This window comes from Chiloscyllium plagiosum, unplaced genomic scaffold, assembly GCF_037043375.1.
Source record: "Chiloscyllium plagiosum isolate Xiang-an unplaced genomic scaffold, Cpla_swu_hap1 HiC_scaffold_21, whole genome shotgun sequence".
Lineage (NCBI taxonomy): Eukaryota > Metazoa > Chordata > Chondrichthyes > Orectolobiformes > Hemiscylliidae > Chiloscyllium > Chiloscyllium plagiosum.
Window position 1 is genome coordinate 53,346,664 of NW_028270159.1, and position 25,399 is coordinate 53,372,062.

Genomic DNA, 25,399 nt, shown 5'->3' on the forward strand with positions numbered 1-25,399 from the left:
ATGTACATGTATTTGGAAAGGCAAGGACTGATTAGGGATAGTCAACATGGCTTTGTGCGTGGGAAATCATGTTTCACAAACTTGATTGACTTTTTTGAATAAGTAACAAAGAGGATTGATGAGGGCAGAGCAGTAGATGTGATCTATATGGACTTCAGTAAGGCGTTCAACAAGGTTCCCCATGGGAGACTGATTAGCAAGGTTAGATCTCATGGAACACCGGGAGAACTAGCCATTTAGATACAGAACTGGCTCAAAGGTAGAAGACAGAGGGTGGTGGTGGAGGGTTGTTTTTCAGACTGGAGGCTTGTGACCAGTGGAGTGCTACAAGGATCGGTGCTGGGTCCACTACTTTTCATCATTTATATAAATGATTTGGATGGGAGCATAAGAGGTACAGTTAGTAGGTTTGCAGATGACACCAAAATTGGAGGTGTAGTGGACAGCAAAGAAGGTTACCTCAGATTACAACAGGATCTGGACCAGATGGGCCAATGGGCTGAGAAGTGGCAGATGGAGTTTAATTCAGATAAATGCGAGGTTCTGCATTTTGAGAAAACAAATCTTAGCAGGACTTATACACTTAATGGTGAGGTCCTAGGGAGTGTTGCTGAACAAAGAGACCTTGGAGTGCAGGTTCATAGCTCCTTGAAAGTGGAATCGCAGGTAGATAGGCTAATGAAGGCGGCATTTGGTATGCTTTCTTTTATTGGTCAGAGTACTGAGTACAGGAGTTGGGAGGTCATGTTGCGGCTGTACAGGACATTGGTTAGGCCACCGTTGGAATATTGCGTGCAATTCTGGTCTCCTTCCTATCGGAAAGATGTTGTGAAACTTGAAAGGGTTCAGAAAAGATTTACAAGGATGTTGCCAAGGTTGGAAGATTTGAGCTATAGGAAGAGGTTGAACAGGTTGGGGCTGTTTTCCCTGGAGCGTCAGAGGCTGAGGGGTGACTTTACAGTGGTTTATAAAATCATGAGGGGCATGGATAGGATAAATAGACAAAATCTCTTTCCTGGGGTGGGGGAGTCCTGAACTAGAGGGCACAGGTTTAGGGTGAGAGGGAAAGATATAAAAGAGATCAAAGGGACAACTTTTTCACACAGAGGGTGGTGTGTGTATGGAATGAGCTGCCAGAGGATGTGGTGGAGGCTGGTACAATTGCAACATTTAAAAGGCATCTGGATGGGTATATGAATAGGAAGGGTTTAGAGGGATATGGGCCGGGTGCTGGCAGGTGGGACTAGATTGGGTTGGGATATCTGGTCGGCATGGACGGGTTGGGCCGAAGGGTCTGTATCCGTGTTGTACATGTCTATGACTGTATGTTACATCGCCAAGTACTTCCAACTCTGACCAAACATCATCGGGCTGAAACATGGTGAAATGGTTTCTCTCCACAGATTAGATTAGATTAATTACATTACAGTGTGGAAACAGGCCCTTCGGCCCAACAAGTCCACACCGACCCGCCGAAGCGCAACCCACCTAAACTCCTGAAGATTTCTATCCCTTCCTTCAGTGTTGCTGGATCAAAACTGTGGAAATCTCTCACTAACATTATCATATCTCGACACTCCAAAGGCTGCAGCAGCTAATACAGACATAGAACACGGAAACGGACCTTAATCAGTCCAACTCGTCTGTGATGCCCAAGGTTCCCACTTGCCTGCATTTGACCAGTATCCCTCTAAACTGTTCCTTCTCATGTACCTGTTCAAATGTCCTTTAAATGTTGTAACGGGACCACTTCCTCTGGCCGTTCATTCCACAACTGGATAGGGCGAATAGCCAAGATCCTTTTCCCAAGGTAGGGGAGTCCAAAATTAGAGGGTATAGATTTACAGTGAAAGGGGAAAGATTTAAAAGAGACCCAAGAGGCACATTTTTCAGACAGAGGATGGTGTGTGTATGGAATGAGCTGCCAGAGGAAGTGGTGAAGGCTGGTACAATTGCAACGTTTAAAAGGCATCTGGATGGGTATATGAATAGGAAGGGTTTAAGAGGAATACAGGCCAAATTTTGGCAAATGGGAGAAGATTAATTTAAGATATCTGGTCAGCATGGATGAGTTGGACCGAAGGGTCTGTTTCCATGCTGTACAACTCTATGCAAGCCACCCTGGGTGCAAATGTTACCCCATCGGGTTTCTTTTAAATCTTTCTCCTCTCACCTTAAAAATATGCCCCCAAATTTTGTACTCTCCTCCCCTCGGAAAAGGTCTTTGCTATTCACCTATCAATGGCTCTCACGATTTTACCAGCTTCTCTCAGGCAATTACAGATGCTGGCCTAGCTGGTGACAAAGGAGGAAAGGGAAACTTGCAGTATTGTGCGGTTGTTTGAGAGCTGAGGAGTGTTGTGTGTAAGGCTCTGGGATGGCGCAGCAGTCGGTTCAGTTGAAGGAGGAGAAAGGACCATCAACAGATAGCTATCATTGGAGGAAAGCCTCATGATGGAAGGGAAATGAACGGAGCCTCTTGCTCAACGTACTCACTTGGAAAACTGGAAAACATCAAAAACAAACTTCTCCATCTTGATGCCATTGGGCACGTCCGGTCTCACAGTGTTTCCTTGCTCATCAACGTAGGGAATCTTCTTCACAGCTATGTGACGCTTCAGCTGAGGTTCAAACTCCCTGCAAGGAAGAGAGGATGTATCACACCGCACCGGAGGCCAGTCAGCCCATCATATCTGGGCAAGCTCCTTTTTGAAAGTTCTGATTGAATGTGCTTCCACCACCCTTTCAGGCTCCCGCATTCCACACCACAACCTCTCACTGGGCAAAGGATTCTCACCTTCCTTCTGGCTTTTTTCCCGACTTACCTTCGATCTATGTTCTGTGATGACTGACCCTCCCATCCACTGTGGCTGTCTCTCTCACATTTCCTCACGCTCCTTCAGCTGCTCTGTGGCAGACAGCCTTTCAACACTCACCATTCACTGAAGTTAACATGCCCTGTACCACTAGCAACGGGTCAGGATTGGCAAGGGCTGGAACTGCTCCTGAGGGATGGGCATTTGACACCAGGCAGACAGCAACTAAGGGCTCGAGACCACGTTCTCGAGGGCAATTGGGAATGGGAAATTAAACAGCCTTTCCCACGTTCCACAGGCAATAAAAAGGATCAAACATTAACAGCAGGTCCCTGTATTATGTTAGTGTGGATGTAAAACTTAGCGAGACAGAAATGGAGCTGTGCCCTTGGTTTATTGAGTCGCAGACTGGGAGCAGCAATGGACCTTACACTAAAGGATATTGGACCTGTTACCTAGCGCACAAACATTTTAAACAATCTTATCTACCCTTATTGCCCTAATGCAAAACAGGTAATCAGAAACTAACTGATATGAAGAATAGAATGCAGGTTAAAAGCGGTGGTTAAAGGTCACTACCAATCTTTATATGGAGGAAACAGTGGATAGACCGCAGAAGCTGTCAGGTAACACAAAGCCAAGGGTGGGATGAACAAAGGCCCTTCGGCCCTCCAAGCCTGCGCCGATCCAGACTTTCTCTCTAAACCTGTCGCCTAATTTCTAAGGATCTGTATTCCTCTGCTCACCGCCCATTCATGGATCTGTCTGGATACATCTTAAATGATGCTGTTGTGCCCATCTCTGCCACCTCCACTGACAATACATTCCTCTGCATAAAGAACTTTCCACACGTACCTCCCTTAAACTATTCCCCTCTCACTTTGAACTCATGACCCCTATTAATTGAGTCCCCCTCTCTGGGAAAAAGCTTCTTGCTGTCCATCCTGACTATATCTTTCATGATTTTGTAGACCTCAGTCAGGTTCCTCCCTCAACCTCCGTCTTTCCAATGAGAATAATCCTAATCTACTCAACCTGTCCTCATAGCTAGCGCCCTCCATACCAGGCAACATCCTGGTGAACCTCCTCTGCACCCTCTCCAAAGCATCCACATCCTTTTGGTAATGTGGTGACCAGAACTATACACAGTATTCTAAATGTGGCCGAACCAAAGTCCTATACAACTGAAACAGGACCTAGGCAAAAGTGAGGATTGCAGATGTTGGAGATCAGAGTTGAAAGCGTGGTGCTGGCAGGTTAGGCAGCATCCGAGGAGCAGGAAAATTGATGTTTTGGGCCAAAGCCCTTCATCAGGAATATGACCTGTAACATGACCTGCCAACTCTTGTACTCAATACCCTGCTTGATGAAGGAAAGAACACTGTATGCCTTCTTAACCACTCTATTGACCTTTAGGGAACAATGGACCTGAACACCCAGATCTCTCTGTACATCAGTTTTCCCCAGGACTTTTCCACTTACTGTATAGTTCGCTCTTGAATTGGATCTTCCAAAATGCATCACCTCACATTTTCCCGGATTGAACTCCATCTGCCATTTCTCCGCTCAACTCTCCAATCTATCTATATTCTGCTACATTCTCTGACAGCCCCCTTCACTATCTGCTACTCCACCAATCTTAGTGCCATCTGCAAACTTGCTAACCAGACCATCTATACCTTCCTCCAGATCATTTCTGTATATCACAAACAACAGTGGTCCCAGCACGGATCCCTGTGGAACACCACTGGTCACAGGTCTCCATTTTGAGAAACTCCCTTCCACCAGTACTCTCTGTCTCCTGTTGTCCAGCCAGTTCTCTATCCGTCTAGCTAGAACACCCTGGACCCCATGCGACTTCACTTTCTCCATCAGCCTACGATGGGTAACTTTATCAAATGCCTTACTGAAGTCCATGACATCTATAGGCCTTCCCCCATCAATCAACTTTGTCACTTCCTCAAAGAATTCTATTAAATTGGTAAGACATGACCTTCCCTGCACTAAACTATACTACCTATCACTGATTAACCCATTTTCTTCCAAATGCAAACAGATCCTATCCCTCAGTATCTTCTCCAGCAGCTTCCCTACCACTGACATCGGACTCACCAGTCTATAATTATCTGGATTATCCCTGCTACCCTTCTTAAACAAGGGAACAATATTAGCAATTTTTCAGTTCTCTGTGTTCAAGTATGCAGCAAAGATATCCTTTAAAGCCCCAGCTATTTCCTCTCTTGCTTCCCTCAGTAACCTGGGATAGATCCCATCTGGACCTGGGGACTTGTCCACCTTAATGCCTTTTAGAATACCCAACACTTCCTCTCTCCTTATCCCGATTTGACCTAGAGTAATCAAACTCCTATCCCTAACCTCAATATCTGATAAGCTAAAAGGTCTAAAAGTTGATAAGTCTCCTGGCCCCGATGGGCTACATCCTAGAGTTCTGAGGGAGGTGGCTGAGGAAATAGCAGAGGCGTTGGTTGTAATCTTTCAAAAATCACTGGAGTCAGGGAAAGTCCCAGATAATTGGAAAATCACTGCTGTAACCCCCTTATTCAAGAAAGGAACAAGACAAAAGATGATAAATTACAGGCCGATTAGCCTAACCTCAGTTGTAGCTAAAATTCTAGAATCCATCATTAAGGATGAGATTTCTAAATTCTCGGAAGTGCAGGGTCAAATTAGAACAAGTCAGCATGGACTTAGTAAGGGGAGGTCGTGCCTGACAAATCTGTTAGAATTCTTTGAAGAGGTAACAAGTAGGTTAGATCGGGGAAACCCAGTGGATGTTATCTACCTAGACTTCCGAAAGGCCTTTGATAAGGTGCCTCACCCCCGGAGGCTGATGGGTAAGGTGAGGGCCCATGGTGTTCGAGGTGAGCTGTTGGCATGGATTAAGGATTGGCTGTCTGACAGAAGGCAGAGAGTTGGGAGAAAAGGTTCTTTTTCAAAATGGCAGCTGGTGACAAGCGGTGTCCCACAGGGTTCAGTGTTGGGGCCGCAGCTGTTCACATTATATATTAATGATCTGGATGAAGGGACTGGGGGCATTCTGGCGAAGTTCGCCGATGATACAAAGTTAGGCGGACAGGCAGGTAGTTCTGAGGTGGGAAGAAAGATTTAGACAATTTAGGAGAATGGTCCAAGAAATGGCTGATGGAATTCAATGTGAGCAAATACAAGGTCTTGCACTTTGGAAAAAAGAACATAGGCATAGTGAGAAAATTCAAAAAGCCATAGTACAAAGGGATCTGGGAGTGCTGGTGCAGGATTCTCTAAAGGTTGATTTGCAGGTTGAGTCCTTGGTTAAGAAAGCAAATGCAACGTTATCATTTATTTCAAGAGGGTTGGAATATAAAAGCAGCAATGTGCTATTGAGACTTTATAAAGCTCTAGTTAGGCCCCATTTAGAATACGGTGTCCAGTTTTGGGCCCCACACCTCAGAAGGACATACTGACACTGAAGCGTGTCCAGTAGAGATTCACACGGATGATCCCTGGAATGGTAGGCCTAATGTTCGATGAACAGCTGAGGATCCTGGGATTGTATTCATTAGAGTTTAGAAGGTTGATCTAATAGAAACTTACAAGATAATGCATGGCTTAGAAAGAGTGGATGCTGGGAAATTGTTTCTGTCAGGCAGGAAGACTAGGACTCGTGGGCACGGCCTTAGGATGAGAGGAGGTCAATTCAGAACGGAAATGAAGAGACATTTCTTCAGCCAGAGAGTGGTGGGACTGTGGAACTCATTGCCAAAGAGCGCAGTGGAGGCCAAGATGTTAAATGTCTTCAAGGCAGAGATTGATAAATGCTTAATCTCACAAGGAATTAAGGGACACGGGGAGAGTACGGGTAAGTGGCGTTGAAATGTCCATCATCCATGATCGAACGGCGGAGTGGACTAGATGGGCCGAATGGCCTTACTTCCACTCCTATTTCTTATGGTCTTATGTCTCTCTCCTCGGTGAATATCGATGCAAAGTCCTCATTAAGAGTTTCACCCATTTTCTCTGACTCCACGCATAACTTTCCTCCTTTGTCCTTGAGTGGGCCAACCCTTTCTCTAGTTACCTTCTTGCTCCCTATATATGAATGAGAGGCTTTGGGATTTTCCTTAACACTGTTTGCTAAAGATATTTCAAGACCCGTTTTAGCCCTCTTAATTCCTTGTTTCAGATTGGTCCTACTTTCTCGATATTCTTCCAAAGCTTCGTCTGTTTTCAGTCGCTTAGACCTTTTTCCTCTTAGTTAGTCTCACAATTTCACCTGTCATCCATGGTTCCCTAATCTTGCCATTCCTATTCCCTATTTTCACAGGGACATGTCTCTCCTGCTCTCTAATCAACCTCCCTTTAAAAGCGTCCCACATACTGAATGTGGATTTACCCTCAAACAGCTGCTCCCAATCCACATTCCCCAGCTCCTGCTGAATTTTGCTAGTGTTGGCCTTCCCCCAATTTATCCCTCTTCCTTGAGGACCACTCTCGTCTTTGTCCATGAGTATTCTAAAATTTACAGAATTGTGATCACTATTCCCAAAGTAATCCCTTACTGAAAGTTCAACCACCTGTCCGGGCTCATTTCCCAATACTAGGCCCAGTATGGCCCCTTCCCGAGTTGGATGCTCCTTACAAATTCTGCTCCATCTAGGCCTCTAACACTAAATGAATCCCAGTCAACGTTGGGAAAATTAAAATCTCCTATCACCGCCAACCTGCTGCTCCTGCATCTTTCTGTAATCTGTTTATGTATTTGTACCTCTAGCTCACGCTCACTGTTGGGAGGCCTATAGTACAGCTCCAACATTGTCACCGCACCCTTCCTATTTCTGAGCTATGCCCATATTGCCTCACTGTTCGAGTTCTCCATAGTGCCCTCCTTCAGCACAGCTGTGATATCCTCTCTGATCAGTAATGCAACTCCTCCACCCCTTTCACCTCCTTCTATCCTGCCTGAAGCATCTAAGATCCTGGGATATTTAGTTGTCAATCTTGCCCTTCCCTCAACCAAGTCTCAGTAATAGCAATAACATTGTACTCACAGATACAAATCCAAGCTGCCTTACCTACTACACTTCCCACATTAAAACAAACACACTTCAGACCTCCTGTCCCTTTCCGTTCACCATCTGCTCCCTGCCTACTCTTCCCCTTAGTCATGCCGACTTCCTTATCTAGTTCCCTACAGGCTTTAGTTACTACCTCCTTACTCTCCACTAGCCACCTCATTTGGTTCCCAGCCCCCTGCCACATTAGTTTAAACCCTCTCCAACAGCGTTAGCAAAGGGTGGCAAAGGGAGGGGCAGTGGTGCCAGGGAGGAATCAAGGATAAATTCTGGTGGTGTGGCCATAGGAAGAGGGGCTGCGGCAGGTCATTCTTCACTGACAACTGGCTCAGCAAGTATGGGAAAGAAGGAGGGCAGACCCTCGGAATAGCATAAGGGAGATGTGGTGGTGGCAGCATGGTAAGCTGAATGGGAGGCTGCAGACAAATCGAGGAACATGGTGGGGCGTCTCCATGGTCACCTGGAATGTGGCGTGTGATCTCAATGAGGGCTGGTTTGATACTGTGGCAAGGTGGAAAACTCTTTGCAGGAAATGATGTTGTCAAACAGAGTAACAGGAAAGGAGATACATTCTGAAGCAGAAAACATTTTCGTAGATTTGGGACATTACAACATATTCAAAGACTTCATATAGTTACGTTGGCCTTTATAGCGAAAGGATTTGAGCAGGGTTATCTTTCTGCAATATATACAGGGCCGTGGTGAGCCCATACTTTGGGGAATTGTGTACAATTTTGGTCTCCTTGTCTGAGGAAGGATGTACTGGCAATAGAGGGAATGCAGCAAAGGCTCACCAGACTGATTCTGGGAGGGGACTGACATATAAAGAGTGATGGCTAGGCAAAAGTGAGGACTGCAGATGCTTGGGCTTTTGCCCGAAATGTTGACTCTCCTGCTCCTTGGATGTTGCCTGACCCACTGTGCTTCTCCAGCACCACACTGTCACCATATAAACAGTGATGGATTGGTTAGGACTATATTCACTGGTGATTGAAGGGGCTCTCAAAAGAATTTTATTAGGACTTTATTAGGTTAACACAGGAAGGATGTTCCCAAAGACCAGGCAGTCCAGAACCAGCGGTCACCATTTAAGGACGTGGAGGATGCCACTTAGGACTGAGATGAGGAAAACTTTCTTCACCCAGAGAGTGGTGAGACTGTGAAATTCTTTGCCACAGGAAACAATTACAGCTAAAACACTGCATGTTTCGAAGATAGGGCTGAAGAGAGGAATGGGTTTGAGACCAAAGGAGGAAGAGTATTGAGCAGGATGATCAGCCATGAATGTGCTAGCAGGCTCCAAGAGCAGAATGGCCTGCTCCCTGCATCTATTTGTTTATGTTTCTATGTTGAGGGGAAGGGCCAGGTAGGGGGGAGATGGGTATTTGTGAAGACAAATGGGGTTTTAGAACAGTTAGCTTGAGGAGGGGGGCAAGGTCTGATGATACAAGGTAGGGGAGGATGTTACCAAGGAGGCTGAACCATTAAATCAGCAAAGAGGGGTGTATACATCTACGAGCATAACAAGTCAATCTGGAGTCTTACTCTGTCACTGATTTGAGGAAGTCCACAGTGAAGAAGTGGTTGCAGATATTGCCAGCGTTGAAGGTGAGTCCACCATCAGGGTTCCTCTGCTCCACAGTCTCCTGGCTCACCTCACTGTACTCCACTACCTGATAGATCCCGTCCACAAGACACACCACCCCGACTGGCTCAGTGGGGTAAGCCTTCTCGACAACCTGCAAATGCAAGGAGCAACAGGGTGAGCGCTATGGGGAGTCGGGGGGGGGCTGCAACACCCCAACACTCCTGGGTCCGTGCCCAAAGTCAGAAGTCTGGTGACTCCCATCCCAGAGGGCAATTCTCAGCTCAGACATTATAACGGCAGGCTCAGAGTGCACGTAGGAATGGAAAGCTCTCAGGCAGGTGCCACCTAGTCAGCTGGCATTCACTCTGACAGCCCAGAGAGCCAGCTTTCCAATGGGATGAGTAAAGTCTCTACTGGGGCCTCGACAGTGAGACTCCGACATTCCCAACGCCAACACCTGAGCTTCACCAGCCAGGGCCACCCTCCTCCCATGGTGCAAGGACACAGTGATGAGGATTCCCCTCTGTGAACCTGGGCTCAAGCGAGTGCACTACTCCACTGTAGGGGCCATCGCATTCAGGGCTGACTCCATCTCAGTCTCTGTTTGTCGTCTTTTGGAATTAAGAATACTTGAGCAGGCCAGGTTAGCGGGGGGGATGCAGTCCAGGCTCCGAGGGACACTAACATCCTTCTCCCGGCGCCAACACCCAGCTCCTAATGAGAACACCCAGCTCCCGGTGAGAACACCCAGCTCCCAGTGTGAACACCCAGCTCCCGGTGCTGTATGCCGGGTGAGAACACCCAGCTCCCGAAGAGAACACCCAGCTCCCGGTGAGAACACCCAGTTCCCGGTGCTGTGTGCCTGGTACGAACACCCAGCTCCCGGTGAGAACACCCAGCTCCCAGTGTGAACACCCAGCTCCCGGTGAGAACACCCAGTTCCCGGTGCTGTGTGCCTGGTACAAACACCCAGCTCCCGGTGAGAACACCCAGCTCCCAGTGTGAACACCCAGCTCCCGGTGTGAACACCCAGCTCCCGGTGTGAACACCCAGCTCCCGGTGTGAACACCCAGCTCCCGGTGAGAACACCCAGCTCCCGGTGAGAACACCCAGCTCCCGGTGTGAACACCCAGCTCCCGGTGCTGTGTGCTCAGGGCTGTGGGCAGTAAGAGCAGAATTTGAGCAGCTGACCTTTGCCCCACAGTCCGCTCCTTTCTCCACACAGAATCCAATGAAGACCGGGTCTGCCAACTTCACCAGGATGTTATCCACACAGTACACGTGGACAAAGCAGATTCCTCGCCGGTCCATATCCTCTAGAACCTTGTTGTTCATCAGAGCACGATACAGCCCGCCATTTCCATCTGTCACACAACAAACACAGGATGCTCAGTAACCAGGAGACCCTCAGGGGTAGGGAGGGAGACTCCCAGGGAGAGGAGCCTCTGGGAACAGGGTGGGGGGAACAGACCCTCTGGGACAGGGGAGTGCCTTCAGGGTCAGGGGTGGGGAAGGAGGGCAGAGTTCCCTTTGGAAGGGGGTGCGGGAGGTCCCTCAGGGATTTGAGAATGGGGGAAGGAAAGAGAGGATCCTTAGGGATTTGGGGTGGGGGGGGGAGGGGTGCAGTGAGAAGAACCCTTAGGAATGGTGGGAGGGGAGAGGTCCAGGAACAGGGCACAACTACGACTGATTGATGCTATTGCTGTTGTAATGGTGTGATTGGATGTAAAATCAGCAGGGGGTGGGGATATTAAGGAGAGCATCACACTGCTGGAGAAAGAGGATAATCCAGAGGGCCTGAGGTCAGAATCCATTCGGCTGGGACTGGTATTAAGGCACAATTACATATTAAGGTGCAATTATATTTCTTGATCTAGTCTACCGGGCACTAACAACAGGGAGAATACAGGAGAAATAAACTTGCAAGGAAATTACCTACAAGTGCCCAAATCCTACCACAGTTAAAATGGGAACTCATGAGATATAGGTGTCATATGAAGACCATTCAGCCCATCAAGTCTGCTCCACCACGGCTGATCTGATGATCCTGTCGCCCCCACAACCCTCAATTCCCTCACTGTAAGTATCTGAATACAGACTGGGATAGCAGCAGTGTAAAGGCAAGAATTGGACGGCATGGTGGCTCAGTGGTTAGCACTGCTGCCTCCATGCCGTAGAGGAGCTAAGTGTGGGTGTTTTCTTTTCTCAGTGTTTATTGTCCATTGCTAATTTCCTCTGAACTGAGTGATTTGCTCTGCCATTTCAGAGTTAGAGTCAACCTGGATTCACATGTGAGCCAAACAGGGTAAGGAGAGCAGATTTCCTTCCCCGAAGGACACCAGAGAGGCAGCTGAGTTTTTAAACAGTCATAGAATTGAATTTCATTTCCACCAGATACCACCTGGGCCTCAGGATTCCAAGTTTAGGGACAATGTAGGCAAGTCTGTTTTGAATCATGGAATAGTTACAGCACACAAGGATGTCTTTTGGCTCATTGCTTCCTTGTGGAAGTCACTCCCACTTTCTCCCAAAACCCTGAATTCTTCCATTTCAGGTAACAATATAATTCCCTCGATTGAACCTGCCTCCAGTACACTTTCAGGCAGTGTGTTCCAGACCGAAACAACTTGCTGTGTGAAAATGTTTCATCTCATTTCTCCACTGCTTCTTTTACCAATCACTGTAAATCTGTACCATCTGGTTCTCGATCCTTCCATCACTGGGAACAGTTTCTTTCTGTCCAGTCTGTCCAACGCCCCTCATCACCATCAAATCTCTTGTCCTGCTCTTCCCAAAGAGAACAGACCCAGCCTGTCTGTGTGACTCACTCCTGAATATTCTCTGCATTCTCCCTAATCCCTTCATATTCTTACTGCAACTGTCCACTGTACTCCAGCTGAGGCTGAAACCATGGTCTGTGCAAGATTTTTATCACCACCTTGGCCATGAACACACTGTCCCTATTGATAAAATACAGGATGCTTTGAGTAATTAATCCCTTTGTCCAACTCTCCTGCCACCTTCAGTACTTATCTGTATATGTACACTTCGTTTCCTCTGCTCCTGCACCCCCTTTAGATTCAGTTAGTGTTTCATTTTATTCCCTCTCAGCTACCCCCCCCATCCCGTGAAAAAGTGTCAGGGCAGCACAGTGACTCAGTGGTTAGCACTGCTGCCTCACAGCACCAGGGTCCCAGGTTCGATTCCAGCCTCAGGTGACTGACTGTGTGGAGTTTGCACATTCTCCCCGTGTCTGCGTGGGTTTCCTCCGGGTGCTCCGGTTTCCTCCCACAGTCCAAAGATGTGCAGGTCAGGTGAATTGGCCATGCTAAATTGCCCATAGTGCTAGGTGCATTAGTCAGAGGGAAATGGGTCAGTGTGGACTGGTTGGGCTGAAGGGCCTGTCTCCATGCTATAGGGAAACTAATCTAATCTAATTCCTGAAGTATGTCAGGAAAACCTAAAGCAGCATGTGTCCAGTCATTAACCTGGCTCTTGGGCTGAGGATAGTGATTATTGCATTTCAAAGTTTAAGAGGTGATGGGAGGGGTCAGGAAGCATCAATAAGTAAGAACAATTAAATGGAAAGAGCTACCTTCAATGGATAAGCATGGCTCTGACCCAGTAAATTAGAATTAGAGGATCCAGGCAAAATTAGAACTGAATTATGATAGATGTCAGGTGGACAATACAACCCAGACTTAGGTATTTCAGAGGAAAAGGGAGAGAAGCAAACAGAATATAAAAGGAGAGAATGGCAACGAACAATAACAGGAATCCCAAACTATTGGACAGGAAAGTACCATGAACGGTGTAGAGGACAAAGAAGAACTACAAAAGGACACAAACAGATTAATGAATGTCAGGTGACAGATGCAACTTAATGCAGAGAAACATGGAGGTTAGATTCCCTACAGTGTGGAAACAGGCCCTTTGGCCCAAAAAGTCCACACCCAGACCCATTTCCCTCTGACTAGGAATCTGGGTAATCCAAGATGGAGGACGGGAAAAATTTCTGGCTGTAAGAGCTGCTCCTTTTTTTTTGAGGTATTTTAGGTGCTGGAGGTGATTTCCTCAAATCCCAGGAGCAGCAATTACTGTTTTATATGCTATTGCATTGTTTTGGAACTTTGGGAAAAAAAATCAAAACAATAGCAGTTTTAGAAGGGAGAAGAGCAGACAAAGGAAGCACATGGTGAGGTCAGTGCAGAGGAGAGAGAGAGAGAGAGAACCTGCACAGTTACTGCCTTTGCTGTTTTTGAATTCATGTGTCACTGGACATCGGAGTGCATCTGGGAAAATTAACAAACAGTGAATTTCACAACTAATCTTGGAGGAACTGTTGGGCGAAGTTCACAGCACAGAATCAGATAAGTTCATTGTTGTTTTAAGTCTGTCCAACAGAAAGGCAGTGAGTACAGTGGGTTCTTTCTTGATTTTATGTTTTTGGAGATAAGTCTCTTGATTAAACTTAAAATATAAGCCATAGCTATTAATTTAACCTGATGCAGTGTTTTGTAGAGGAATAAGACAGTGTTATTTTCTGTGTCTGTAGATTGTGAAGGAGCAAAAATGGTCTTTGCAGTGATATGTACTTCTTGTCAGATGTGGGAGTTTAAAGAGAGTTTAAGGGTTACTGCGGATTATATCTGCCATAAATGCTGTTGGATGCGAATCTTATCAGATCGAGTGGATCGGTTGGAGAGACAGATAGAAGCGATGAGTAATTTGCAACAGCAACAGTATGTGATGGATGGCAGTTATAGGAAGGGGGGAAAGTCTCAGATAGAGTCACTAGATGGGTTAACTCCAGGAAGGGTGAGAGAGGTCGGCACCTAGGGCAGGAGTCTTTTGTGGATATACCCATTTCAAACAGGTATGGTGTTTTGGAAAATGTAGGGGGTGATGGATTCTCAGGGGAACGTAGCACGAACAGCCAAGTTTCTGGTATTGAGACTGGCTCTAATGCAATGAGGGGTACATCGGTTTCCAAGAGATCAATTGTGTTAAGGGATTCTGTAGTCAGAGGTACAGACAGACGTTTCTGTGGCCAGCAGAGAAAAAGCAGAATGGTGTGTTGTTTCCCTAGTGCCAGGATCAAGGATGTCTCAGAGAGGGTGCAGAATGTTCTCACAGGGGAGAGGAGTCAGCAGGAGGTCATTGTCCACATTGGAACCAACGACATTGGAAGGGAAAAGGTTGAGACTCTGAAGGGAGATTACAGAGAGTTAGGCAGAAATTTAAAAAGGAGGTCCTCAAGGGTAGTAATATCTGGATTACTCCCAGTGCTACGAGCTAGTGAGGGCAGGAATAGGAGGAGAGAGCAGATGAATGTGTGGCTGAGGGGCTGGTGTATGGGAGAAGGATTCACATTTTTGGATCATTGGAATCTCTTTTGGGGTAGAAGTGACCTGTACAAGAAGGACAGATTGCACCTAAATTGGAAGGGGACTAATATACTGGCAGGGAAATTTGCTAGAACTGCTTGGGAGGATTTAAATTAGTAAGGTGGTGGTGGTGGGGGGAACCCAGGGAGATAGTGAGGAAAGAGATCAATCTGAGACGGGTACAGTTGAGAACAGAAGTGAGTCGAACAGTCATGGCAGGCAGGGACAAGGCAGGACTAATAAATTAAACTGCATTTATTTCAATGCAAGGGGCCTAACAGGGAAGGCAGATGAACTCAGGGCATGGTTAGGAACATGGGACTGGGATATCATAGAAATTACGGAAACATGGCTCAGGGATGGGCAGGACTGGCAGCTTAATGTTCCAGGATACAAATGCTACAGGAAGGATAGAAAGGGAGGCAAGAGAGGAGGGGGAGCGGCATTTTTGATAAGGGATAGCATTACAGCTGTGCTGAGGGAGGATATTCCCGGAAATACATCCAGGGAAGTTATTTGGGTGGAACTGAGAAATAAGAAAGGGATGATTACCTTATTGGGATTGTATTATAAACCCCCTAATAGTCAGAGGGAAATTGAGAAACAAACTTGTTAGGAGATCTCAGTTATCTGTAAGTCTAATAGGGTAGTTATGGTCAGGGATTTTAACTTTCCAAACATCGACTGGGACTGCCATAGTGCTAAAGGTTTAGATGGAGAGGAATTTCTTAAGTGCGTACAAGAAAATGTTCTGATTCAGTATGTGGATGTACCTACTAGAGAAGGTGCAAAACTTGACCTACTCTTGGGAAATAAGGCAGGGCAGGTGACTGAGGTATCAGTGGGGGAGCACTCTGGGGCCAGCGACCATAATTCTATTCATTTTAAAATAGTGATGGAAAAGGATAGATCAGATCTAAAAGTTGAAGTTCTAAATCGGAGAAAGGCCAATTATGACGGTATTAGGCAAGAACTTTCGAAAGCTGATTGGAGGCAGATTTTCGCAGGTAAAGGTACATCTGGAAAATGGGAAGCCTTCAGAAATGAGATAACAAGAATCCAGAGAAAGTATATTCCTGTCAGGGTGAAAGGGAAGGCTGGTAGGTACAAGGAATGCTGGATGACTAAAGAAATTGAAGGTTTGGTTAAGAAAAAGAAGGAAGCATATGTCAGGTATAGACAGGATAGATCGAGTGAATCCTTAGAAGAGTATAAAGGAAGTAGGAGTATACTTAAGAGGGAAATCAGGAGGGCAAAACGGGGACATGAGATAGCTCTGGCAAACAGAATTAAGGAGAATCCAAAGGGTTTTTACAAATATATTAAGGACAAAAGGGTAACTATGGAGAGAATAGGGCCCCTCAAAGATCAGCAAGGCAGCCTTTGTGTGGAGCCACAGAAAATGGGGGACATACTAAATGAATATTTTGCATCAGTATTTACTGTGGAAAAGGATATGGAAAATATAGACTGTAGGGAAATAGATGGTGACATCTTGCAAAATGTCCAGATTACTGAGGAGGAAGTGCTGGATGTCTTGAAACGGTTAAAGGTGGATAGATCCCCAGGACCTGATCAGGTGTACCAGAAAACGCTGTGGGAAGCTCGAGAAGTGATTGCTGGCCTCTTGCTGAGATATTTGTATCATCGATAGTCACAGGTGAGGTGCCAGAAGACTGGAGGTTGGCAAACGTGGTGCCACTGTTTAAGAAGGGCGGTAAAGACAAGCCAGGGAACTATAGACCGGTGAGCTTGACCTCGGTGGTGGGCAAGTTGTTGGAGGGACAGGATGTACATGTATTTGGAAAGGCAAGGACCGATTAGGGATAGTCAACACGGCTTTGTGTGTGGGAAATCATGTCTCACAAACTTGATTGAGATTTTTGAAGAAGTAACAAAGAGGATTGATGAGGGCAGAGCAGTAGATGTGATCTTTATGGACTTCAGTAAGCTGTTCAACAAGGTTCCCCATGGGAGACTGATTAGCAAGGTTAGATCTCATGGAACACCGGGAGAAATAGCCATTTGTATACAGAACTGGCTGAAAGGTAGAAGACAGAGGGTTGTTTTTCAGACTGGAGGCCTGTGACCAGTAGAGTGCCACAAGGATAGGTGCTGGGTGCACTACTTTATGTCATTTATATAAATGATTTGGATGAGAGCATAAGAGGTACAATTAGTAAGTTTGCAGATGACACCAAAATTGGTGGTATAGTGGACAGCAAAGAGGGTTACCTCAGATTACATCAGGATCTGGACCAGATGGGCCAATGGGCTGAGAAGTGGCAGATGGAGTTTAATTCAGATAAATGTGAGGTGCTGCATTTTGGGAAAGCAATACTTAGCAGGACTTAGACACTGAATGGTAAGGTCCTAGGGAGTGATTAGATTCGATTAGATTAGATTACAGTGTGGAAACAGGCCCTTCGGCCCAACAAGTCCACACCGAGCCGCCGAAGCGAAACCCACCCATACCCCTACATTTACCCCTTACCTAACACTACGGGCAATTTAGTATGGCCAATTCACCTGGCCCTGCACATCTTTGGACTGTGGGAGGAAACCGGAGCACCCGGAGGAAACCCACGCAGACACGGGGAGAACGTGCAAACTCCACACAGTCAGTCGCCTGAGGCGGGAATTGAACCCGGGTCTCTGGCGCTGTGAGGCGGCAGTGCTAACCACTGTGCCACCGTGCCGCCCGAGTGTTGCTGAACAAAGAGACCTTAGAGTGCAGGTTCATAGCTCCTTGAAAGTGGAATCGCAGATAGATAGGATAGTGAAGTAGGCGTTTGGTATGCTTTCCTTTATTGGTCAGAGTATTCAGTACAAGAGTTGGGGAGGTCATGTTATGGCTGTACAGGACATTGATTGGGCCACTGTTCAAATATTGCGTGCAGTTCTGGTCTCCTTCCTATCGGAAAGATGTTGTGAAACTTGAAAGGGTTCAAAAAAGACTTACAAGGATGTTGCCAGGGTTGGAGGATCTGAGCTACAGGGAGAGGCTGAACAGGCTGGGGCTGTTTACCCTGGAGCGTCGGAGGCTGAGGGGTGACCTTATAGAGGTTTAGAAAATTATGAGGGGCATGGATAGGATAAATAGACAGTCTTTTCCCTGGGGTGGGGGAGTCCAGAACTAGAGGGCACAGATTTAGGGTGAGAGGGGAAAGATATAAAAGAGACCTAAGGGGCAACTTTTTCATGCAGAGGGTGGTACGTGTATGGAATGAGCTGCCAGTGGAAATGGTGGAGGCTGGTACAATTGCAACATTTAAGAGGCATTTGGATGGGTATATGAATAGGAAGGGTTTGGAGGGATATGGGCCGGGTGCTGGCAGGTGGGACTAGATTGGGTTGGGATATCTGGTCGGCATGGACATGTTGGACCGAAGGGTCTGTTTCCATGCTGTACATCTCTATGACTCTATCATGCACCTAACACTATGGGCAATTTCGCATGGTCAATTCACCTGCCTTGCACATCTTTAGACTGTGGGAGGAAACCGGAGCACCCGGAGGAAACCCACGCAGACAAGGGGAGAATGTGCAAACTCCACACAGACAGTCATCCAAGGCCATAATCGAACCTGGGTCCCTGGTGCTGTGAGGCAGCAGTGCTAACCACTGAGTCACCGTGCTGCCCTGACACTTTTTCACGGGATGGGGGGGTAGCTGAGAGGGAATAAAATGAAACACTAACTGAATCTAAAGGGGGTGCAGGAGCAGAGGAAACGAAGTGTACATATACAGATAAATACTGAAGGTGGCAGGAGAGTTGGACAAAGGGATTAATAACTCAAAGCATCCTGTATTTTATCAATAGGGACAGTGTGTTCATGGCCAAGGTGGTGATAAAAATCTTGCACAGACCATGGTTTCAGCCTCAGCTGGAGTACAGTGGACAGTTGCAGTAAGAATATGAAGGGATTAGGGAGAATGCAGAGAATATTCAGGAGTGAGTCACACAGACAGGCTGGGTCTGTTCTCTTTGGGAAGAGCAGGACAAGAGATTTGATGGTGATGAGGGGCGTTGGACAGACTGGACAGAAAGAAACTGTTCCCACTGATGGAAGGATCGAGAACCAGATGGTACAGATTTACAGTGATTGGTAAAAGAAGCAGTGGAGAAATGAGATGAAACATTTTCACACAGCAAGTTGTTTCGGTCTGGAACACACTGCCTGAAAGTGTACTGGAGGCAGGTTCAATCGAGGGAATTATATTGTTACCTGAAACGGAAGAATTCAGGGTTTCGGGAGAAAGTGGAAGTGACTTCCACAAGGAAGCAATGAGCCAAAAGACATCCTTGTGTGCTGTAACTATTCCATGATTCAAAACAGGCTTGCCTACATTGTCCCTAAACTTGGAATCCTGAGGCCCAGGTGGTATCTGGTGGAAATGAAATTCAATTCTATGACTGTTCAAAAACTCAGCTGCCTCTCTGGTGCCCTTCAGGGAAGGAAATCCGCTCTCCTTACCCTGTTTGGCTCACATGTGAATCCAGGTTGACTCTAACTCTGAAATGGCAGAGCAAATCACTCAGTTCAGAGGAAATTAGCAATGGACAATAAACACTGAAAAGAGAAAACACCCACACTTAGCTCCTCTACATCTTCCTGCTCCCTCTGCTCCAGTGACCATATCTCCATCATCTTACCATTGGTTGACTTTAGTCGAGAGTGTGGTGCTAGAAAAGCATAGCAGGTCAGGCAGGTTCTGAGCAGGAAAATCGACAGACAACAGCCCTTCATTAGGAATGAAGCAAAGAGCCTCTGGTGTGGAGAGATAAATTGGAGGGGGTGGGGCTGGGGAGAAGGTAGCTGAGAGTGCAATAGGTGGATGGAGATGGGGGTCAAGGTGATAGTTCAGAGGGAAGGGTGGAGGGTGGGAAGATGGACAGATGGGACAGGTCATGTGCCTAGCCAGTAACCTCACTGCAATCTCTCAACACACAACCAGTCACAAAGCTTCTCACAAGCCTCTCTCTAATTCCATGCACTCGCTTTCTTCAGTCATTTGACAGGATTCTTCCCAACCAAAAACAATGGAACTGTCACAATCACTCCATTAGGTGGATGGTTTACTGATCAAGGCAGGAACTTTTACTCTGTATTTAACCCTGTGCTGTCCATGTCCTGGGACTATTTGATGAGAACAGTGTAGAGGGAGCCTTACTCTGTATCTAACCCTGTTTAATGCATACTCACACCTTTGTGGCAGTTTGTGGATTAACAATTAACGGCATCCTCTTCATGACTGACTTGTGACAATTCATTGCCTCCCCTCAAGAATGCCCAGAAGATGGCACTGCTGCTCATTCTTGATGGGCTGAATGGACTCCTATTTGCACTGTGATACCTTGATGAGTTTATAATGTCTTCAAACAGAGGATGTGCAATGGAGCAGAGCTGGAAGGTCTGTGTGCAGTGGAATCGGTGAGAGTCTCTGGTGATTGGGAAGGTGAGCAGTACAGGCTGCCTGGTGCTCCAGCTCTTGCCCTGCTCAGGCCCAGATGGCTGAGCCAATGGGGACAGACAGAAAAGAGGGAGTGGAAGGGATCTGAAAACAAGTGCGTCCACCTGGTGCCATGGCAATCCTCCCCTTCTGTTCCAGAATGATCTTCCCGTTGAAGTCAACAGCTGGTAGCATCTGCTGTTCAAACATGACAACGTTAGACTCGACCAGACCAAAGTAGTTATGCTGAGCGAAGAACTTCTTTGTGGGTTCCAATGTGAATTCACTGGTCATGATGTACCTGGAGAGTGTGGAGGAGAGAGAGAGAGAGAGAGAGAGAGAGAGAAAGAGAAAGAGGGGGGGGAGAGAGAGAGAAGTCATTGACCAGACAGAGAGCTCCCCGTGGCTTCCTCAAAGTAATGGTCTTCTTATGACACTCAGCAGTGGTTAAAACATGCCCCCACTCACCTCTTGACATTTTTTTGTGGTTATTTTCTTACCTCTCACCAGCTCCTTTATTAGGACATGTAGTCATAAAGTAACATTACCTTCTATATCTTGTGTTGACGTATCAGGTACTTGGACTTGCACGTGACAAAAATAAGTCATCAAAATCCTTAAGTGGTCAACTCTCAAATAAAGGAGAAAGCGAGGTCTGCGGATGCTGGAGATCAGTGTCGAGAGTGCGTTGCTGGAAAAGCACAGCAGGACAGGCAGCATCCGAGGAGCAGGAGAATCGATGCTTCGAGCTGGAGCCCTTCCTGATGGAACTGCTTGTGCCCGAAACATCGACTCACCTGCTCCTCGAATGCTGCCTGACCTGCTGTGCTTTTCCAATAATAAACTCTCAATTAAATATTAACCCATATCACGCAAGGAAAGCATGAATTTCCTGGACACCTCAGTGTTTAAACTGGCACAAGACAACAGGCGTAAATTGCAGGATGTGAGACACTTTGAACTTTGGTATAAATACAATATAAATCTTTATAAAGAAAAACTTTCAATAATAAATTATCCACTTCTCACAGTCTTTATTAAAATAGGAGCTGCTCCATTTTTAACCAAATATAGCAACTCCGAAACCCCTGCAGCCTTAAGTGGAGAGACTCCACGTTCATTTGTGAGTAATTCGTTAGCTTGGATTTCTGTTTACTACTGGTGTAACACAGTTGTCAATCCTTTGCAGCGTTCCCCCCACCAGCCTGTCATAAACTCCTACTAGCAACCCCCAACTGAACAGGCTCAGGTCTCAGCGTAGTAGGCCGTAGCACCCACATGCCGTAGCAACATGTGACCTTGGGCCTACTGGCCTCTTATCTCTTCAACCACAGATTATTGCTCTGCGTCCCTGGCTGATAGCTTCATTGTGAGCCGATCCATTCTACTAAGGGGGGTGGGGGGGTGCTTTTCCCAAGGTGATGGACTTTCTGTGTGCAGGATTTCAGGGCTGGGCAGGGGCGCAGTAATTAACCTACACTGAGACACAGATGCACCATATCTGTCCTCTACTGACATACAGACAGTAACCATTTAGTTTTCCATTGAGCAAACAGATACTCACCAAGGAACAACACATTTCTTGCCCAGCCTTTCCTCAGCAAGTTGCTGTACTTTGCGAATCCGCTCTGCTTGGATTTGGTAAAGGGTTTTTCCACTGGGCAGCCCAACATCATACATTCCCTTTGGGTACGACACACCCAGGCGTGTGCCCTGTCCTCCAGCCAGTAGAAGAACGGCCACACGGTTTTCAGAGATCTCGTGGAAACCTGTAAAGCAACACAAAGACTTAAAGCCACAGCCAGATATACACACAACTGAAAAGACCAGCGGGAACCACTGGTCATGCAGTACATTTCCCTGTTATAGATACATTCCTGTTCCCACCAAAATTGTACACCAGTGTTATACAGTGACAGACCTGTTCTCACCCCGTACTATAACAGTGCCACACAATGACAGAGCTATTCTCAACAGATTTCCAGTGCGAGCAGCAGCGAAGGTAAGACCGTTTGGTTTTAAAAGTGCTTACCGGTAGCGGGCAGCGGTGTTTTTTTTTCTCTCTCTTCACAGAAAGAGCGGGAGCACCAGGGGGAAGTGACGACGACCAGAGGGGCAGCCGGGAAGGAAAGCGGTGAGTATTTATACTCACCCTTCGAAGCCGTCGGTCATTTCCAGTGCGAGCAGCAGCGAAGGTAAGACCGTTTGGTTTTAAAAGTGCTTACCGGTAGCGGGCAGCGGTGTTTTTTTTCTCTCTCTTCACAGAAAGAGCGGGAGCACCAGGGGGAAGTGACGACGACCAGAGGGGCAGCCGAGACCCGGAAGCAGTTAGTGTAAGCTTACCTGGGTAGGTTTTTTCCCCCTTTAAAAGAACGAACAGAGTTGTTGTCTCTGGTTTGTTACCCGTGCCACGTGATAGAGATTCGAGGAATAGGGAAAGAGAACACTTAAATTTTTTCCCCCTTTAAAAGAACGAACAGAGTTGTTGTCTCTGGTTTGTTACCCGTGCCACGTGATAGAGATTCGAGGAATAGGGAAAGAGAACACTTAAATGCGTGGCTACAGGGATGGTGCAGGAGGGAGGGATTCTGGTTTTTGGATAACTGGGGTTCTTTCTGGGGACGGTGGGACCTCTATAAACAGGATGGTCTACACCTGAACCTGAGGGGCACCAGTATCCTTGGGGGGAGGTTTGCTAGTGCTCTTGGGGGGGGTTTAAACTAACTCTGCAGGGGCATGGGAACCCAGATTGTAGCTTCAGGGTGCAGGGCCTGGAGTGTAGGGAGGTTAGGAACATGGCATCAATTTCCAAGGAGGGTGTCTGTAAACAGGAAAGTGGCTTGAAGTGTGTATACTTCAATGCAAGAAGTATACGAAATAAGGTAGGTGAACTTGCAGCGTGGGTTGGCACCTGAGACTTCGATGTTGTGGCTATTACGGAGACATGGCTAGAACAGGGACAGGATTGGCTGTTGCAGGTTCCAGGATTTAAATGTTTTAGTAGGGTCAGAGGTGGGGGTAAAAGAGGGGGAGGTGTGGCATTGCTTGTCAAAGATAGTATTACAGTGGTGGAAAGGACGATGGATGAGGACTTGCCATCTGAGGTAGTTTGGGCTGAGGTTCGGAATAGGAAAGGTGAGGTCACCCTGTTAGGAGTCTTTTACAGGCCTCCCAATAGTCCTAGAAACGTAGAAGAAAGGATAGGGAAGGTGATTCAGGAGATGAGTGACAGTAATAGGGTGGTTGTGATGGGGGACTTTAACTTTCCTGATATTGATTGGGAAAGCTATAGCTCAAGTTCGTTAGATGGGTCAGTGTTTGTTCAATGTGTGCAGGAGAGTTTCCTGACACAATATGTCGACAGGCCAACAAGAGGTGAGGCTATACTGGATTTGGTTCTGGGTAACGAACCAGGCCAGGTGTTAGAATTAGAGGTAGGTGAGCACTTTGGGGATAGTGACCATAATTCGGTGATTTTTACTCTCGTGATGGAGAGGGATAAGTGTGTACTACAGGGCAAGAGTTATAGCTGGGGTCAGGGAAATTATGATGCGGTGAGGCATGACTTAGGATGTGTGGCTTGGAAAAGTAGACTCCAAGGCAAGAGTGTAAATGATATGTGGAGCTTGTTCAAGGAGCAACTATTGAATGTCCTTGATAATTATGTACCTGTCAGGCAGGGAGGAAAGGGTCGTGCGAGGGAGCCGTGGTTTAATAAGGAATTGGAATCCCTTGTTAAATGGAAGAGGGCGGCCTATCTCAAGATGAGACGTGAAGGTTCAATTGGGGCGATTGAGAGTTATAGGGTAGCCAGGAAGGACCTGAAGAGAGAGCTAAGAGCAGCAAGGAGGGGACATGAAAGGTCCTTAGTCGGTAGGATTAGGGAAAACCCTAAGGCTTTCTATAGGTATGTTAGGAATAAAAGAATGACTAGGGTAGGAATAGGTCCAGTCAAGGATAGTAGTGGGAAGTTGCGTGTGGAGGCGGAAGAGATTGGGGAGACACTGAATGAATACTTTTCTTCAGTATTTACTCAGGAACAGGGCATTGTCGTCGATGTGAATACTGAGTCACAAATAAGTAGAATGGATGGCTTTGAGGTATGTAGAGAAGAGGTGTTGGAAATCCTGGAAAAGGTGAAAATAGATAAGTCCCCTGGGCCTGATGGCATTTATCCTAGGATTCTCTGGGAAGCAAGGGAGGAGATTGCAGAGCCATTGGCCTTGATTTTTATGTCCTCTTTGTCTACAGGAGTAGTGCCAGAAGACTGGAGGATAGCAAATGTGGTTCCCTTGTTCAAAAAGGGGAGTAGGGATAACCCTAGTAACTATAGGCCGGTGAGTCTCACTTCTGTTGTGGGCAAAGTCTTAGAGAGAATTGTAAGGGATAGGATTTATGCACATCTGGATAGGAATAATGTGATCAAGGATAGTCAGCATGGTTTTGTGAAGGGCAGGTCGTGCCTCACAAATCTTATTGAATTCTTTGAAAAGGTGACAAAGGAGGTTGATGAGGGGAAAGCGGTAGATGTGGTATATATGGATTTTAGTAAGGCGTTTGATAAGGTTCCCCATGGTAGGCTACTGCAGAAAATACGGAGATATGGCATTGAGGGTGAGTTGGAGGTTTGGATTAGGAATTGGCTGGATGGAAGAAGACAGAGGGTAGTAGTTGATGGCAAAGTTTCTTCATGGAGTGCCGTCACTAGCGGTGTTCCGCAAGGATCTGTTTTGGGACCATTGCTGTTTGTCATTTTTATAAATGACCTGGAAGAGGGGTTAGAAGGTTGGGTGAGCAAGTTTGCGGATGATACGAAAGTCGGAGGAGTTGTTGACAGTGAGGAAGGATGTGGCAGGTTACAGCAGGATATAGAGAAGCTGCAGAGCTGGGCAGAAAGGTGGCAAATGGAATTCAATGTAGCTAAATGTGAGGTGATTCACTTTGGGAAGAATAACAAAAAGATGGGGTACTGGGCTAATGGTCGGATACTTGGTAGTGTGGATGAGCAGAGGGATCTTGGTGTCCATGTACACAGATCTCTGAAAGTTGCCACCCAGGTAAATAGTGCGGTGAGGAAGGCAT

The 25,399-nt window shown here is 46.7% G+C and overlaps 1 protein-coding gene across 1 annotated transcript in view; it reads right to left on the reverse strand.

The window, feature by feature from the left end:
* Positions 1-22,101, reverse strand: part of uap1l1 (UDP-N-acetylglucosamine pyrophosphorylase 1 like 1) — a 29,557-nt gene extending 7,456 nt beyond the window's left edge. The window contains exons 1-5 of the mRNA XM_043719819.2: positions 21,882-22,101; positions 20,443-20,618; positions 10,668-10,840; positions 9,434-9,627; positions 2,497-2,637 (exon numbers count right to left, since the gene is read on the reverse strand). Of these exons, the coding sequence (XP_043575754.2) occupies positions 2,497-2,637; positions 9,434-9,627; positions 10,668-10,840; positions 20,443-20,618; positions 21,882-21,997 (800 nt within the window). The 5' untranslated portion in view covers positions 21,998-22,101. The remainder of the gene's footprint in view (positions 1-2,496; positions 2,638-9,433; positions 9,628-10,667; positions 10,841-20,442; positions 20,619-21,881) is intronic.
* Between the last annotated feature and the right edge of the window lie 3,298 nt (positions 22,102-25,399).